Source organism: Thermobia domestica, chromosome 8, assembly GCF_964235325.1.
Source record: "Thermobia domestica chromosome 8, izTheDome1.hap1.1, whole genome shotgun sequence".
Lineage (NCBI taxonomy): Eukaryota > Metazoa > Arthropoda > Insecta > Zygentoma > Lepismatidae > Thermobia > Thermobia domestica.
The window spans coordinates 265,761,675-265,781,813 of NC_137461.1; the positions used below are offsets into that span (position 1 = coordinate 265,761,675).

General features: G+C 31.5%; 1 protein-coding gene across 10 annotated transcripts in view; it reads left to right on the plus strand.

Moving 5' to 3' along the window:
• Positions 1–20,139, plus strand: part of Rim (Rab3 interacting molecule) — a 516,869-nt gene that overhangs the window by 356,008 nt on the left and 140,722 nt on the right. For all 10 annotated transcript variants that reach the window (XM_081769756.1, XM_081769757.1, XM_081769750.1 and 7 more), the window contains one exon: positions 14,159–14,417. In XM_081769756.1, coding sequence (XP_081625882.1) covers positions 14,159–14,417 — 259 coding nt within the window. The remainder of the gene's footprint in view (positions 1–14,158; positions 14,418–20,139) is intronic.

Genomic DNA, 20,139 nt, shown 5'->3' on the forward strand with positions numbered 1-20,139 from the left:
TACAAGGGGCTCTGAACAGTTTGACACTCTCTCTTAAAATTGAATTGACTATTATACGAACTCAGCAGCACATCAATATTATAGGATTACGTATTTTCAAGTTATCTTACTAAATTCTACACTAAATAAACAGAGTTAATGTGGGTTGCCAAAAGTTTAAATAGTTGGCACCAAAGATTGAAGTGTCAAAGCCAAATCTGTGGAGCCATATTCATTGCTAACTTCAAAACTACGTTCGTTTGAGTTCTGCAATAAATTCCTTTTTCCTAAACTACCTTATTACGTTAGTTACAGATCTTTTACAGCTAATACTATTAATACCATTCTGACACAACAGTATTTCTATATTATGACATTTATTTAGTATTTCTCTAGTACATCTTTTCGTTACAACCATTCCGCTTAGGTTAAATTCTTCAACAAGCTATCTTAAATTCCTGTTTCGTCCAAAATTACACTTAACTGTTTTCATTAACTAATACGCTGAAGTAACCATGAATAACACTTTTTTTTTTTTTTTTTTTTCGATCCAAAATCTTTCATATGTCGTTTAAGTAAACAATTTATATGGCCACACCAATTTGCCCTTTTTTGCTACTTCATTATTTGGTGCTAACTAGTTAAACCTTTGGCCACCTACAGTTAATAACAGTTTTCTTGTGCAATAAAAATAAAATAAAAATACTATGGAAATCTGTTGGGTGCAGTATGTCCTACAACGGATAACAACCAATATATAATAGTAGTCCTATATTACATTTTCTAAGATGCTTGTGAAGATCACAGAACTTGTTCGAATACTGCTCAGGTTATGAGTATTGTGTATTGTCCTGTCACCATTCATTGTTCAATTGTCCCCTTTGCTCTAAAAGACAGATTCATGAAACATAAAGTACAGAAATAAATACTGTTTTATTTTGTTTGCTCATAAGCTCAGGTAATTTCATTGGAAACCAGTAGCATGAGTTCTACGTTACCTTTATCTAGCAAAGAATTTATCATTGCTAGCATTTTAATTGACTTACTACTTACTCCCTTTTGTGTAATCTCCGTATTTCGTACTAACTTACCACAAAAGTTAAACAAAATTATTTCGTTAATTCAGGTACGAAGTTGTTGTACCTAACTGAAGAACTTAAGAGGGTAAATTTTATAACACAGGTTTTCAAATAATTTATTTAACTAAAAAATCGGAAGTCACGAAACTTAATTAAAACCTATTTTAAATTTTGAACTATTTTATGGAGGAATCATTAAACAAACAAATACTTAAGTAACAGATCGCTGTTTATGATTCTTTAAGTTAAAATTGGAAGGAATATAACAACATAACATGAAAAGTTGAACCTTCAGTTCATTTGAAAACAGACTATTCTTTCTTATTATCAATAGATGTCATGGTAAATGTTCAATTTTCCATATGTTATTAGAAAAAAAAGTACTGGTGTACTGAAACGCTCAGCAGGAATTTTTGGATTCGTTTGGATTATCATTATGAGATCCTTAAGATTCCTAACTTATTATAGCATTTCTATTCAAAAATGATTATTTAAAATATTTTGGCATTCATATGGAATTGATATACCGATATTTATATTTCTGAAGAAAACCTTACTTTAAGATATTTATGCTATTAAGAGGCGAGCAATATAGATGACTGTATTTTCCAGTTGATCCCGACAGTAAATCCTGGCCATAGTGCGAATTAACTGGCTTATTTCTGCGCTATAGTAGAATCATATATAACTTAATGCACAAGCAAATGTAGATTTAAATATGTAATCTTTTATACTTTTATATTATTAGTTCAATTACTACATTATTTTCAATTTATTCAATACCTCGTTATGGAAAATCATTTTGTATAGTTTCCATCTTAAACGTTTTGAATCATACTCGTTGACACACATACACAAAAAAATATTAAAAATGATATTTTCAATTACTAAATTCCAATTATTAAGTTAAAATTGTGAAAATAACGTAAGGTTTTAAACAATGTCAAATCAATCACTACAAAATCAAAGTACACTATCGTGTTTTTTTTCCCCTCTAAATGTAAACATAAAATGTTAATTTTCACATGTATGACTCTTTTAAGCCTTGCAATTAAACCAATGTTCTGAATTTTGACCTAAGCACTTCAAGAAATTTAAAGTAATACATTTTAAAAAGGATATGTAGAAGCTTTCTGTGAGAGCAAAGGTTTGAACAAATGCCCTGCTAGAACATTTATGTAGAAAGCTTCACCGGTCAATGTAATCTGTACCATACATTCTAGAGTTAATAATTAGTTCTTTTTTTTCATTTTATTCTTCAATACTCACAATCACAGAAGATAACTATTGCAAGTATTCTAGCAAGTACTATAATTGTAGAAACAAGAAGAAAATTAATATAGGCCATAATATGTTGTTAAATGGAAATAGGTTCAAAAGTTTATAACTACCACATGATAGTATCTATAGTTATCATTGCTGGTAACCACGAGGAATATAATATACTTCTCAATAATATGATATTGCTAAGAATTTGTATCAATAATGTAGTAATGTAACAATCGACTATATATAATAATAGTTCTTTACAAATTTAGATATTTGTTCGATTTGACAAATAAATATTATTTATAGATATTAATGAAAGAGGAAACAACCAATTTTTTACACACCATATCGTCTGTAGATGTGAATTCTATAACAGTTAAAAAGTTAAAAAGTGATTGACTGGACCGAGATTCGAATCCGGGATCCTCAGCATACCATGCCGATGCGTTAACTACTACTGGATGGCGACTGAGTGACGTAATATTTAACGTATCAGCACGGTATGCTGGAGGTCCCGAGTTCGAATCTCGGTCCAGTCGGTCACTTTTTCATTCTTTGACTGCTATAAATGTTATTTAATTCGTAAAAGCAATAACTTATTCATATAACTATACAAATAACATAAATAGGGGCCGTGGTGACTCAGTGGTGACTGGTTGGTTCGATCCCAGCTCGCGCTAAGTGGACTTTGTGGTGGACAAACACCGTGTTCAAGGATTTTCTCGGGATTCTCTCGTTTCCTTTCACTTTCTTCATTCCACCATTTCATTCATTTCATTAATTTCATTCATTACCGTCTCCTTTAGCCTAGCTGGCATAATCGTGGGACGTAAACTTAAAGATTTCATTTAATTTTGTTTACACATAAGATAAATATTTCACTTTCGTATTAAAGCAAAATGTAAACTATTTTTAGAAAATTACAGGCAAAGTAAGCAGCCAAATTATTTTATTCTTGAGAAATATAACTATATCAAAGTACTTGCGTGTATTTTTAATTTTATTAAATGTCAGCAGAAAGAATAAGAGGAGCTATCCTGATTGTCTGCTTACTTCGAGATCTTCGTTTATATATATATATAATTGCTAACAAATTAACAAACTCGAACTAGGAATCCAAGAATTAAATACAGTAGTAGTTACAATGCTTTAACTATTTCCATATCATATCGTCAAATCACATCTTAAATAAGTGTCAAATTAAAAGTTGCAGCCTTTACAGCGACTGTAGTATTTGGTTAAGGTATTGAGACATAAAGGATTTCCATATATAGCTGTATAACGAATTTGAAGGACAATAGTGACTTTCATTCAACCTATTTTTCTGCTCCGTTCATTCTTGATAATAACTGCTGCATGTTGTCGAAAATATTGAAGAAAGCTTCCTTAATTTCAGTAAATTTCTTTTAAGAACTTTGTTTAAATTTTTTATTTCTATAAATTTAATTTTCTAAGTTCAAAAATGAGCAGAACACATTCACCTACAGTGTGTTGAATTCTAGTTGGGTAATATTTGGAAAATAAGAACGTTTAAATAAATCATTAAGATGAGATAATAATTTGAAGATGGATCATAAAAAGATGATACTAACTTCTGATGCTATCATATATCAAGCCAGCCACTCACTCAGAACTGTTGCTACTTCAAGACCTAACGGCAAATATAACATAATAGATCAATAAATTAATTTCTCATTCAATCATGACTGATACTTAGGAGACGGAAGTTGTTTCCTTAAAAAATATAGATATATAACCTATATTACCTAAAAACACATGGAAAAATGATCTAAAACTCGTGCAAAATGATGATTAAATTCATAACTGTAACTTTAAAAGAATGCAATAAACATACCAAATGATGAGCATTATATCCGTAACACAATAAAAAATACAGTTGAAATATATAAGTTTGATTTTAAATTAAAATAACCAAATGAACTATAAATTTAAACAATTTAATGAATAAAGAAACAAATACAGTAAATTAATCAGTGTAAAAGGCATTAGTTTCCCCGCATCTCGACCTACTGAAAGATAAAGAAATAGTGCCGCCCACGTAAATTTTGTAGTTATTGTGTAGAATTAAACAAATTGGTTATGAAAAATGGGAAAGTGAAAATTAAGGATACATTCGAATCTGGAAACTTTCTAGGCACGTTGTCTCTTTCCACCAAAATACTGAACGTCAAAAAAAAAAAAAAAAAAAAAAAAAGTCAGAAATTATTTGAAAAATATTACACATACACAGATTAATTTTGGAAATATTTAATGAAAATAAAAATTACAATTTTTTTTGTACTTGGGGGAAGGGGTACGGCGGCTCAGTGGTAGAGCGCTTAGCTCTGGTGCGTGGGGTTCCTGGTTCAATTCCGGCTAAGTAAGTTTGTGGTGGACAATATCATGTCCGTGTGTTTTCTCGGGGTACTTCCGTTTCCTCCCATTTTCTTATTCCACCAATTCTGCCATCATCATTCACTTGCTTTAATCACCGTCTTTCTTAGCCTAACTGGCATAATCGTGGGAGGTTAAACTGAAATATTTCATTTTATTTTTTCCCCTTGCTTTACTTACGGTTGCAGTACATCACCACCGTCTTGACAATGTAGGAACAATGACTAATATCTGCACTTGAGATCTTTCTTTATTTTGCTTATAAATTGCCGTACTATGGAAAAATGTGTTTACCTTGATGCAAAATCTGGAGCATAGTACCAAAATTAAAAGAATGATAAAAAAAATATGATGAAAAATTACCGAAGCTTTCAAAAATGACGAAAAAATGACTAAAACTTAGGGGAAAGGAAAAGAAATGACCTAAAATCAAAATAAATAACTTAACCGCTGAAACCTGGCAAAATATGCCAAATATGACTTTAAAATTACTATTTTTTGTTTCAAAACGAAGTGTAATATTATGTGTATTAAAGGGGCATTATGTCCGTTACACCAGAAAAAAGATGAAATTTTATCAACGTCTGCCTCGTACTGATATTAGTACGTATTAATCCGACAATTGAAGAGTAGAGAGGTTCTGTTTGATTTAGATTGATAACCCTAATAACCGTGTACCATTATCATGTCATTGTTGGGATGATACATAGTATGATTCCTCTGAACATTTATTTTTCCATTGCTACGTTAGAATATTCGACAAAAAATTTTATTCTTAAATTGATAAGATTGTATCACATAGAAATTCTAACGGATGTTAGAATTATAATTTCATTACAATATTTCTAAATCTACAATTTTACAGTAGTGATTTCATTGGTAAACAAAGTCAGAAGTTGACAAATTTAAAAAAGTTTTGACCCACAGTATTAATTTAGAATGTTTAAATTGCGTTAGATTAGATTATGTTTATGCCTTGCACATATTTTATTTGCGTGACGTATCTCAGCACAATGTAACTTTAAAAGCGTTTCTGAGTTCGGTTTAAAAAGAATACAAATCAATATGAATATATTTTTATTTTAAAAAAACACCATCGTATGCTTATCTTTTAACTAAAAGTTTCTCGAGAATTCTATAAGAGTAATACATACAGTCTATACTTATTTTATTTTAAAGACACAATATTTAATTAAAAACTCGCAATAGTGAATGTAAAATGCATGTTTAGCAACACTGAACAGGCAAAACAAAATTACTCTTTGAATTATTTGAGGGATAAAGAACCCCAAAACAATGTTTAGGTAAATTTGGATGTAAAACTCAATTTGCGGAAAACAATTGAATATGTACGCTGCAAAAGTTAACAGCTGTTCCGTTATGGAAAATTGTGTATTTCATAAATATATACTAAGTAACATTGAAATAAATACCACGATTTGAATCTAGATTTCCATAATATGAAATTATAATAGTTTTCTTCAAACTACACCGAACTATTCACTTGGTTATAGTTCATTATGAATTATTTATTATGAACTATTGGACTATCTATTATGAGATTCTTCAGGAAACAATCTATAAAAAGTATATATAGACTTTTCTGGCAGTTGTATATGTATGTTAGATCTAACGTTTAGCTCATCTAACCAGTTGAAAGCAGCAAAAACTTTTTTATTCAATTTATTAAATTTAAAATAAGCAATTATTATTATTATTATTATTATTATTATTATTATTATTATTATTATAAAAGAAAGTTAGTTTATATTTTTACTCTAATATTATATTATAAACCAAATCATGTACTTCGAAAAAAGTTTTGTATTATGGATGGACAATCGTATACAATATTAGCTGTGCTAGATGACATTGACTGGGGTAACGTAGTGGTAGAGTGCAGACATCTATGAGAATCATCTCTGATTCGATATTACACATATGATCTTATCATGAACAATGTCAAGTCCGTGAAGTCTTTTGTTTTCTTTTACTGTATTTATTTCACTAATTCTGTGTTCATTATTCACACGTATTTACCGCTCGTTTCTTCAAGTGCATAGCCCATTACTCACATGTATTTATGGCTAAATTATTCTAGTATACGGTTCATTATTTTACCACTCGTTCCTTCTAGTCTACGGTTTATTATGCACGTGTATTTACAGCTCGTTTCTTCTAGACTACAGTTCATTATTCACTTGAATTTATCTCTCGTTCCTTTAGTCTAGAGTTCATTATTCATATATATATATATCTATCACTCGTTTCTTCTAGTGTACAGTCCATTATCCACGTGGATTTTCGGCTCGTTTCCCCTAGTACACAGTTCGTTATTGTATTTAGCACTCGTTTCTTCTAGACTACAGTTCATTATTCACTTGAATTTATCTCTCGTTCCCTTAGTCTAGAGTTCATTATTCATATATATAGTTATCACTCGTTTCTTCTAGTGTACAGCCCATTATCCACGTGGATTTTCGGCTCGTTTCTTCTAGTACACAGTTCGTTATTGTATTTACCACTCATTTCTTTTAGTCTACAGTTCATTATTCACTTGCATTTATCTCTTGTTCCTTCAGTTTAGAGTTCATTATTCACATATATTTATCACTCGCTTCTTCTAGTGAACAGTCCACTAGTTACGTGAATTTGTGACTCGTTTCTTCTAGTATACAGTCCATTATGCTCCGTGTATTTACCGTTCGTTCCTTCTAGTCTACAGTTCATTATTCACTTTTATTTATGTCTCGTTCCTTCAATTTAGAGCTTATTGTTCAGATATATTTATCGCTCGTTTCTTCTAGTATACAGTCCATTATTCACGTGTATTTACTGCTCGTTTCTTCTAGTACACAGTTCATTACAATGTTACCACTCGTTCCCTCTAGTCTACGGTTAATTATTCACTTACATTTGTCTCTCGTTTTTTTAAGTCTAGAGCTCATTATTCACATATATTTATCGCTCGTTTCTTCTAGTATACAGTCCATTATTCACGTGTATTTACTGCTCGTTTCTTCTAGTACACAGTTCATTACAATGTTACCACTCGTTCCCTCTAGTCTACGGTTAATTATTCACTTACATTTGTCTCTCGTTTTTTTAAGTCTAGAGCTCATTATTCACACATATTTATCACTCTTTCTTCTACTATACAGTCCATTATTCACGGTATTTACGGCTCGTTTCTTTTAGTGAACAATTCATTATTGAATACCTCTCGTTTCTTCTGGTCTACGCTTCATTATCCACGTGTATTTACCGCTCGTTTCTTCTAGTCTGATGTTCATTATTCACATGTATTTACCACTCGTTCCTTCTAGTCTATAGTTCATTATTCACATATATTACTACTCATACCATCCAAACCCAAGTTCATTACTTACGACGTGTGTTTACTGCTCGTTTCTTCTAATGCACAGGATTTACTTTTTTTTTTTGTGCAAAGAACGACTACTTTGCTGAAATCCTTATACAAATAACTTTCAGCATTATAACATATTGCTCAGGTAGCATTATAACATATTTTGTTTCATACTTACCTTACAACTGATAAAGATTAGGTAATTATATATATATAATTTTCAGTAATTATCAAGCTTTTGAGAGACTTGTAGCTTACCGTCAAGCTATTTTTTTATTTATGTTTACATAATTGTTGTCATAGTACCATAATACATTGTTAAAACATAATTACTGTTTACCAATTCTATTATTCTAACGAGAATAATATGATATAAATTCAGCATCACTTACAATTACCGTTTGGCCCTATAAAAAGAAAGTACGAGCAAGTTGAACAAAGAATTTCTAACTTTCAGAGATTTGTATTTAATCTCAGTTGATTATAATATAACCAAAATTAACACAGTATTTATAGAAAAACAAATAATAATGATCTTTAATTATTTGAAAATTAATTGGCTTAAAAATGAGCACATCCTTTTACTCACCGTGATTACCTTCATTTTGGAACGTAGATAGTTGCACTGAACATCTGAATGCATTCTGTGTTACAAGCGTTTGGGCAACATAATTGGTAAATGATAAATGGGTTTTCAACATCTAGTTGAGAAAAAGTTAGTTTCTAATTATGACAAAGAAATTTGAATTGCTTTTGTGTTACTTGAATCTAGATACGCAAATGTTTATTTTAATGATAACTAAAAGGGATTGGCATAAATACAGAATTAAGTTAGATAGTAGTCTCATTTGGGGTAAATACACGTGGATTTTTAATTATACACAATACTATTTATTATTATTATTATTATTATTATTATTATTATTATTATTATTATTATTATTATTATTATTATTATTATTATTATTATTATTATTACTACTACTACTACTACTACTACTACTACTACTACTACTACTACTACTACTACTACTACTACTAATAATAATAATAATAATAATAATAATAATAATAATAATAATAATAATAATAATAATAATAATAATAATAAGTAGCATTTGTACTTTGATACATAAACTAAGTGTGGAAAAGTTTGGAAAGAAACTTTGCTTCAATTATACTATGATAAATTCCAATCTTTATTAAGTTTTGGAATAATTTTCTGGGGAGCTTCGTATCTTAGTGTTACTGTTTTTCACTTACATAAGAAGGCAATAAGGACCTTTTTAATTTATTAAGCAGAGTCTCCCACAAAAGTGTTTTTTTGAGTCGAATAAAATTTTAACTGTCTCTTGTTCGAAGGTAGTAAAAGCATTTTTACTCGTGTTCATGATGTGCATTCATGTGATTCACGACAAAAAAAACAACATATAACATATACACATTATAACAAAATTGTACTTTTACTGAAAAAAAACTGTCCTTCCAATGTTTACTAGCTATAGAATAAGTTACCAATTTACTTAAAAATACTAAAACCATAGCAAAGTTAATACAAGATTAACGTTAATGAGTATTTAAGTTGTGATATGTAAAATGAATGTAACACCAATGATATCTTAAGTTATTATGATAAATCCTCTGTGCTGGTCTCTGACCTGTTATTAAAAAAAAAAAAAAGGGGGGGGGGTAAATTATGAATGAATGAAAATATTTGAACGAAGTCACTACTTTTAAAATATGACCTTAACTTCACTATCCAATTAAGGTCATAATAAAACATATACATATATAGAAATGAATCTTGATTTTGCAATTGATCTTATTTTTTAATTCAAACAATAATATGATTTTTTTTTAACATTCACATTAACTGTTCGATTCATTACCTATGGCTGAAATATATTCACAAATATGTCTGTTCCCGAACATACTAAATAGAGATTCTTGTATAGAGGATGTCCGAGAAGTCTCGGTACACCCGGTTCTAGTACACCAGTATATTATTTTAGTTTATTTATTTAGTATACACTGTAGACTTACAAATATGAACTATGTATACAGTGGATTTGTATGAGCTCCATCGTGTAGTACACATAGATATATTTGTCTCCATGTTCTTCCTGACACTTTGAGAAACATTTGAGAAGTTATCTTTCGAAAGGCTTCCTTGATACTTTTGCGCAACTCTATATCTGTCTGTGCCGACGATAACAGACAAGTGAAAGTAGTAATACCAGAACAATGCTGTCTGTGACGATGAAAGCAGTGTTAGCAATATCACAACTAAAATTACACTCTGTAATACTCAAACCTAGAGATACGGATACTCTCGGATACTCTGTATATAATTAATGTTATTAGTAAATAAAGTAATACAAACATTTTAGATGTTCATTATCAACTTCGTTAAATTTTATTGTACATTGCCTTCTTCAACACAGTGTAATCAAATGTACCACTTCAAATCATTCACAGAGCTAAGAGTATTTTTTTTTTTTTTTTTTTTTTTTTTACCGTTAGTTAGAACGAAATGAAATAACTTTTTATTTTAACGTCCCTCGAGTGTTATTCAGACTAAAAGAGGTGGATAAGAAATGCAAAAGAATAATTTAAATAAAAATGAAATGAAATCTTTCAGTTTTACGTCCCACTATTAGGCCGTAGGTGAAAGAGATGATGAAGGTGAGAAATTAATGTAATGGTGACATTAATAAAGTGGAAAAAAATTGGAGAACCCCGAGAAAACCCACACACGTGGTGTTTGTCTACCACAAAGTTCACTTGGCACAAGCTGGGATAGAACCAAGGATCCCACACACCAGAGGTGAACATTCTACCACTGAGCCACCGCGGCCCCACAAAGAAATAATTGTGGAATATTTTGTGGAAGAATAATATATAACGTTTGCACAAATGAAGAAAAGCCTATGGTTATATCTGAAGAATAGTTTATTACAGAATATATGAAGTACAGTTAATGCGTAACATAACACCCACAGATAATTGCCAGTCATATTGATTCACTGATCTCAGCGCGTAGGAACGGAGTGGGTGGCTACAGCGTAGAAACTTCTTGGTTGCTGACGGATTAATTATTCGACGCCCTTGTTCATTTCCTTATGACGTATGCACCGTTGACCTTTCAGTGACTTTTTTAGAGGCCGAAGGTACAGGAGTCAAGTGGGGATATATCGGGACTGTATTGAGGATTAATTTCTGAAGCATGCAAGCCTTCTGTGGAAAAAAAAAAAAAAAAAGAAAGAAAACAAACAGCTCATTGCACTGATCTGGAGAAATCTAGTATGCACCTAACCACGCTAAACAGCCTTTCCCCAACTGAGGTAACAGCAAATTACTCCATTACTTATATACGTGCAAACTGGAAACCACACGGCGCCATCTATTGGCAAACAGATTTTCCTACTTTTAGTAGATACAATGCCACTAGAGTCAAAGTCTCCTTTTCATTTGGGCAATCCTTATAGAAAAAAACAGGAAGAATCCCGAGAAAACCTACAGGAACGATATTGTCCACTACAAGCTTACATAACCAGCAGCTTCTCGCACTAGAAATGAACACTCTACCATTAAGCCGTCTTCCCTCATATACTGGTACCAACCAAAGAAATATTTCACGGTATATTTCGTTACATAAGTGAAAAGGAAGGTCGTTAGTTTTTGTCTTTGAATCTATCGAAATTGACTACAAATGCGTGAAATACGAGAAGTTATCCTTTACGTTTTGTATTTTCATGAACAATTTCTTTTACACTTTTAGGCAGAATATTAATTTTATTCAAGTGACTTAGAACCAGCTTTGTATTGATATTTAGTAAAATGAGTAGACAATTTTCCATGTGTTAAATATGACTAAGATCTATTATATGTGATGTTACAAAAAATTGTTACAATATTTTAAGAATAGATTCCTGACATCAAAATAAAAGAAAAGTTCACATGGACCTGTGATTGGAAGCGCATAGTTTCATACTTATAAGGTGTCGAAAACGTAAAAAAAATTAACTTTAAAGGTCTATAGTTCCACTACTATAGGACCGATTGTAGTCGGGTCAAGACATTATTGAGGAACTATAGTTCATTCAAGGAACGTTCAGTACCTCATGTAAACAAATACACGTGGTGATTGTTTCATTTTATTGGTTAAAGAGCCTTGCCGCATCCATGCGGCATAAGAAAATAGACCATTGTCAAGTAAGCTGTTTTTCAATGTTTTTGTTGCTTATAAGGCTCATTACCAGAAATACAATTTACTTACAGTGAAATAACAGTAGTATAATGCCTTTGAACTGTATATGTTGAAATTGTTCATATTATTAACGTATGTTATTAAGATCATTAATTGTTTTAACTTTGAAATTATTGATATACTTCTATGTTCTCCACGTAACTACTATGTAGTACTCGAAATATTAATAACTTTATTTTTACCTTTCCAGATTATAGTATACCTGTATAATAGAAGAAATAAAATTTCATGTTTATTTTTTCTATTCTATTTAGTGTTACTGCCGCCTGGAAATTGTTTCGACTAATTTTGATGTCTAGTTTTTTATTACATTTTATTTGAGAAAGACGAACATGTATTTGAATATGTACATAACTCGTTTATGCTTCCTGTTTAGCATAATGATTCAATTACATTTAAAATACTGCTCATTCAATTACAGTAAAACAGAATGGTTCATTACCACAAGTGACTTAGAACCAGCTTTGTATTGATATTTAGTAAAATGAGTAGACAACTTTCCATGTGTTAAATATGACTAAGATCTATTATATGTGATGTTACAAAAAAATGTTACAATATTTTAAGAATAGATTCCTGACATCAAAATAAAAGAAAAGTTCACATGGACCTGTGATTGGAAGCGCATAGTTTCATACTTATAAGGTGTCGAAAACGTAAAAAAAATTAACTTTAAAGGTCTATAGTTCCACTACTATAGGACCGATTGTAGTCGGGTCAAGACATTATTGAGGAACTATAGTTCATTCAAGGAACGTTCAGTACCTCATGTAAACAAATACACGTGGTGATTGTTTCATTTTATTGGTTAAAGAGCCTTGCCGCATCCATGCGGCAGAAGAAAATAGACCATTGTCAAGTAAGCTGTTTTTCAATGTTTTTGTTGCTTATAAGGCTCATTACCAGAAATACAATTTACTTACAGTGAAATAACAGAAACAACACTCTATCTAAGAACTAAACTGAATTAATGCAATAAAAGAGAATACGCATGCGTAGAAACTGGGTTTGGCCCACCTTATGCGCGAATCACAGTTTACAATATGGCTGCATACGGGAAATATACAAAATGCCGACAGGGTACAAGCACGTGCTTCTCGAAAGAAGCGGTGACCGATAGCCAATCGTCCGATGACTGGCGGAGTAATACCATTCTACAATGTTTACATCAGGATCAGAAGGTTCGTTGAATGAACTTTAGTATGTGGACTATCCAAATATTCATCTTTCAGAACCTTGAGTACTTGCACAATCATTTTTAGAGAGGCTGTGGGGGTGTGCTGGATCACTCTCCACCTACCTCTCTAAAAATTGGTGTACAAATACTGGAACATTCTTAAACATGGATATTTGGATAGTTCATATACTAGTTTGTCAGCGATGTCTTGACCCGACTACGATAGGTCCCATAGTAGTGGAGCTATGAACTTTTAAAATTTACTTCTTTCCGTTTTCGGCACTCTACCTAGGTATAAACTCCGAAACTATCCACTTTTGAGCACAGGTCTATATGAACTTTTTTACTTATTTGATGTGAGAAATCTGTTTTCAAAATTTTGTAACGCATTTTTGTAACACCCTGTATATCTAAAAAGTTTCATAAGCAAGCATATGTGGAGTTAGGAAAATCATTATGTTGGATGAATCAATTGAGTAACAAGTCACCTTTAACTATACTGACTCATTCGTGGCACTGAGCCATCCAAATATTATGTGACATAGTGTTGCTTTAGTCATAAGTCAATATTCTGTTTTAGCAAATGACCTTATGCGTGCGTTGTGCTCTTTTTCTCTTTGCAGATATCTATGAACCCCGAAAACTTAGTGAAGGGATGAGGGAGCGACCAAGCGTTATGGTAACTTCCCCCAGCTCTCCAGACACATCACGGTTACGGCCACATTCCGCCAATGTAGGGGGTCGGTTGCAAGTGAAGTTGTGGTTTGATGCCTCTGCGCTACAGTTAATCGTCACCATTGTGTGCGCAGCAGGATTAACTCCACGGCCGAATGGTCAACCAAGAAATCCATATGCAAAACTTTTTTTACTTCCAGATCGTAGGTAAGTAACATATAACAAATATATGCCTTACCGGACATCCTTGTAATAAGTTATAACAACATACTGTTTCAAGGCATCTTTGGTCTCTTTCTCAGTGTTCGGCTACGCTGCTAAATATGTAGCATGTTAACGGTATTTTCTGCTTCTGGAAACTCTCATCATTCGAATAAAATATCTCCTAAAATGAAAATCTATGTAAACCATTGCATTTTAGAAGTATGTTATTCAATTCAGGGGACTTCCCAGAAGCAAAAATCCCATCAATATATTTAGCGCGTTTAGCAGCATACTCGAAGAAATGACACCGACGAAGAGACCAGGAAATCTTTGAAACAATATATATTATAATTTATTACAAGGTTATAAGGTAAGATTTTATTATCTTAAATGTTAAATACGCATCATATATTATCCAATAGTAAAAAATAACATATAGTTGTTTATAATGAAGAATACAGACTCAATTCAATGTTAATTTTATATAAATGAGCCAGACAATTCGTTGCTTCTTTCTTTCTTCTGATACTAGTGGTAGATTAATTTAGTGCTACTGTTGGGCCGCGGTGGCTCAGTTATAGAGCTCTCACCTCTGGTGCGTAGGGTCCCTGGTTCAAATTCAGCTCCCACTAAGTGACCGTTATGGTGGAAAAACACCGTGTGCTTGGGTATCCTTAGGGTACTCCCATTTCCTTTTACTTTCATCATTCCACCATTAAGACGGATTTTTATGCAAGCGTCCCTTGCGTTCTTTGGTTGCAATTTGGCTGAATAGCCAACTGAGAAAATTGTTTAAGTACGGTTCTACGTGTAACACAACTTTCTGTTGGCTATACGTAGAAATCGCAAATAAGGAACGAAACGGACGCTTGCATGAAAATCCGCCCTCATGATCCAGTTCATCATTACCGTCTCCCTTAGCCTCCATGCATAATCGTGGGACGTTAAACATAAAGAAACGTAACTGTTCTACTGTATTCTACAATATTATTAATATAATTTGGAAAAATAAATGTCCAAAGATGATACAATATATCAGTTGATAGAAGTCATATTACTGAACAATCCTCATGTGTAGTTTTTGAAAAAATCAACTAAAACAAAATTTTTTGGTAAAATGAAAATTGATGCTATTCGAGAAGTGAGTCACCTATTAAGGTGAATTGATACTAAAATATACTCCCATTTTTTTAATGATACTAGCAAAATGACAGTACGCGCTATTATTAATGAGGTTTGACATAAATTTATTACTAACTCTCTGACTTTAATTTTTGCTAATTATTTTTTCTTATATGATACTATAATAATGGAGCAATTCCGGGAAACATCACGAGAAAATTTCTTGCTCTCTGCAACATTGGGATCGTTAATTTTATTGCTGTGAAATCATTGTATTAGTTGACTTTCATTAGTAAAATGTGTGTAATAGATGTAGCTTTGAGATGGAGGTTGGATTAGGTTAGACTAAATGAAGAAATAAACTAAATTGAACATTGATACAGAAACGCTACGTTACTTTCTGTATTGCTGAAAGCAAGTATATGCATCAGTATAATTATCTTCGTTTGCTCATTAGTTAGTGCGTAAAACAAAATCATATTACCTCATGTGAATGTAATCTCTTTGTTTCTGCTCACGTAGTATTACTTATGTATGTAATCACTGTGATACATTTTTACACAGGAACATCTTCCTTCCCTACTTGTTAACATGACAACGATATTGGTATGCTGTAAACCTCAGTATGTATTAATTCATATTTCTAATGAAAACTTATCGTTGGACATTTCTGCGATTTTTTTAAAGTAATACTGAGTTAATAGTTAATAGAACTCGTTTGTCCATATCTATCTATCCAAGACAAAAAGTACAGACCATCCTGCGTGCACAAATGCTTCATTTCGGAGATATATGTTGCCGGAAACATGAAAAAATGAACTTTAAAGTCCATAGCTCCAAACCTATGGGATCTACCGTAGTCGGGTTAAGACTTCACTTAGGAACTAATATGTGCGCAAACCAAAAATACATGTTTCAGAATACTAAGGTACTCACGAAGCAATTTTTATAGAGGGATTTTGGCTAGGGGCATATAATTTGAAGTACTCTTCAACTACCTTTATAAAAATTGTTGCGGAAGTACCGCAGATTCTGAGCCTTGGACATTTGGATAGGGCACATACTAGATTCTAAGCGAAGTCTTAACCCGACTACGGTAGATCCCATAGGTTTGGACCTTTAAAGTTCATTTTTTCATGTTTTCGGCAGTCTATAATTCCGAAAGGAAGCATATGCGCACCCAGGTTGGTCTATACTTTTCATCTTATCTTGGTATCAGGAACCATCTTTTAAACGTTGTCGGTGTCGTTTTCAAACACCCTGTACAAACTCACACACACACACACACACACATATATATATATATATATATATATATATATATATATATATATATATAGAGAGAGAGAGAGAGAGAGAGAGAGAGATTATCATGTGGAGTAACGGATGGGTTAAAGTCTCCATTACCCATTAAGATATTATTGGATTGATGTAATTAAATATCACAGGTAGCGACATCTATTAGTTCCAGGCATGCAAGTGATATCACAGGTAAAGAAATAATAATAATAATAATAATAATAATAATAATAATAATAATAATAATTAAAAATATTATTATTATTATTATTATTATTATTATTATTATTATTATTATTATTATTATTATTATTATTATTATTATTATTATTATCTTTCACTTATTTTTTAGTTATCTTTCACATCTTTTAAAGTAATTTAAGGTAAATTTATATAGACATGTACAAGTTACAAACAAGACGAAATATTTTAAACATAGCCACAGAATTTTCAGTCATATACACAAATTAATGTTTACACCTCGAAAGAAACAACAAATTGTCTGGTTATCCATCATGATTCAATATTCTTCAGGAAGATGGAGCGAACATTGAGCTTTTCGTATTAAGTCAATTTTCTCTCTCGCCCCTTTTTTAATATCGGTTACATATTTCTTTAATACTTTCGTTACCTCGACGAAGTCCGAAAAATCAATTGAAAGATGCGACATTTACTCAAAGATTGCTTGTACTCAGTTTTCTGCATGCCTTACATGAACAAAGCTATGAGAATACGTCAGGTTTCAATTATAACAATAGAAATAAAATAGAAAAATTACATTGTGATACCCCATCGAATTCGCTGAAACTGTATTTAAGTTGCCGATTTTCGAATGAGAGAATTTTAAAGAAAGAAATTCATTTCTGGTAGACATGAGAAAGCAAAAAAGGTACACGGAGGAAACAGTAATAGGGACCTGTCATCTGAAGCCTTGTGCAAATTTAATTTAGATCGTTTACACAATTTTGGATGGTTTAATAATGTTGAATCAGAAGAAAAGTTTCAAATATAATTATATTTCCAAAGTGTATATAGCGAGTATGATATTAATGAAGTGTGTATTATTTTGCTAAAGTTACACTAATATCATGCTGTATGAAATTACATGCATTAGGACACACCATTAAATTTGCTGGAATTGTATTTACATTGCCAGTTGAAAGCAGTTTAAACACTTAACTTAGTTTCGAATGAAAGGACTTTAAAGAAAGAAATCAATTTCTGGCAGACATAAGAAAGAAACAAGAATTTTAAGAAAACCAAAAATGCATCAAAAGATTGCGATCTTAGCCAATAATTAGTTTTTGGTTCAGGGACCACAACATTTTTGAACGTCCCCTAAATCGAGTTTTCCTATTTTCTATGGAATAAGCACAAAATACTGACTAAAGTGATAGTTTAGGTTTGGCTACACTATATGTAGTTCTCCAGATATAAGGCCTACAAGAAAAATTTCTGAGCCAATAATTAGTTTTTGATCAGAGCCACAAAAGTTTTGAACGGACCCCTAAATCAAGTTTTCGTATTTTCTGCGGAATAACACAAAATACTGAGTTAAGTGATAGTTTAGGTTTGGCTACACTATATGTAATTCTCCAAATATAAGGCCTACAAGAAAATTTTTGTGAGTCAATAATTAGTTTTTGATCAGGGGCCACAAAATTTTTGAACGGCCCCCTAAATCGAGTTTTCGTATTTTTTACGGAATAAGTACATCATACTGAGCTAAGTGATAGTTTGGGTTTGGCTACGCTATCTGTAGTTCTAAAGATATAAAAAAAGTTTGATTTAAATATATTTGATCTTTTGATCCAAAAAAGACACATGAAGGGAACAGTAATAGGAATCTGCCATCTAGAAACCTGTATGCAAATTTAATTTAGGTCGTTTACACACAATTTTGGATGGTTCAATAACGTTGATTCGGAAGAAAAGTTTCAAATTATCATAAAATTACAAATTATTATTTGTAAATGTGTAGCGAGTATGATATTAATGCAGCATGTATTATTTTTCTAATGTTACACTGAATACTGGAGTATATGAAATTACATGCACATATGAAAGATCATACGTAGGTACTACAAAAAGGAAATAATAATGTTAGGTTCAAGGAACATTTCAGCAATACAAAAAGTGAAAACCTATATTTATGGCCTCTCTAAATATTTTAAAATATGAGGATAAATATGGTTATTAAAGAACATGAAGTTTTAACATAAAATATGTAATAATATACATAGACAGATTAATGAAGCGTGTAATATTACATTTCAAAAAAAAAAAAAAAAAGTAAACTAAATTCTCATACAGAAAGTTGAATAAACTAGAAAAAAGTAATATTGTTTTCTGAAAGTCAGTAGAATGGTAGCATAAAGGAGGAAATGGATATCGTCATATGACTAAACACATGGCTGAAGCATGGAAGATCTACGCTACCCGGCAAAAGGCATTGTAAATAGGGTTGTAACAAATTCCATCTGTGTTAAAAGGTGGTGGTCCTATTTTATTGGTATTTTTATTCATATAATCTTTCTTTAAGTATTTTCTTTTCCCTTTGTGAGTAAGATTCTCGATATAACTTAAACGTTTTTCCTAATATGGCTTTAATTATCAAGAGAAACTTTGGAAAAATGTCAAGATCCATGATTGCAACTTTTTTTTTAAGTATCCATGAATAGCTTCAGCGCATAGTTAATGACTAAAAAATTTATTTAAAACCGAAACTTACAGAAGTGTTAATTTCGAAATAAGCAGCATGGTTTGTGGTTCCTGCGGATACAGTTTATTAACATAGAGTAGAGACTCTCAACCGTTTCAAGGTTACAAGCACTTCTGATAATTCAGTTAAATGAGCGAGAATAATGAAGGTTTAAAATAATATTAAAATATAAAAACATATATAAGTGCTATTTGCATGATATACACATTTGTACATTTGATTGACACCGTCTCTGTCTGGAATTACTTGAAATATGTCAGTATTTTTAGAATTGCTGGTGATAGAACAGTGAACAGTAACAAAAAATGAGATGTATGGGCGAAATTTGATTACATCAAGGAAGTCTGAATTTTCAGACATTTGGTTATTACTGAATCAACATCAATTGGTAGACTAACAACTGACATATCAAATGAATGCTCCAGTACATATGAAATACATATTCACAATTCCTAGCTAGGAATATATTTAAGGTATAAAATTTTACATCTTTACACAATAAATATAAGAGGCACATTGGCTCAGTGGTAAAGGGGGTCCATGGTTCGATCCCTTTCCAAATATTGCTTGTGGTAGACAACA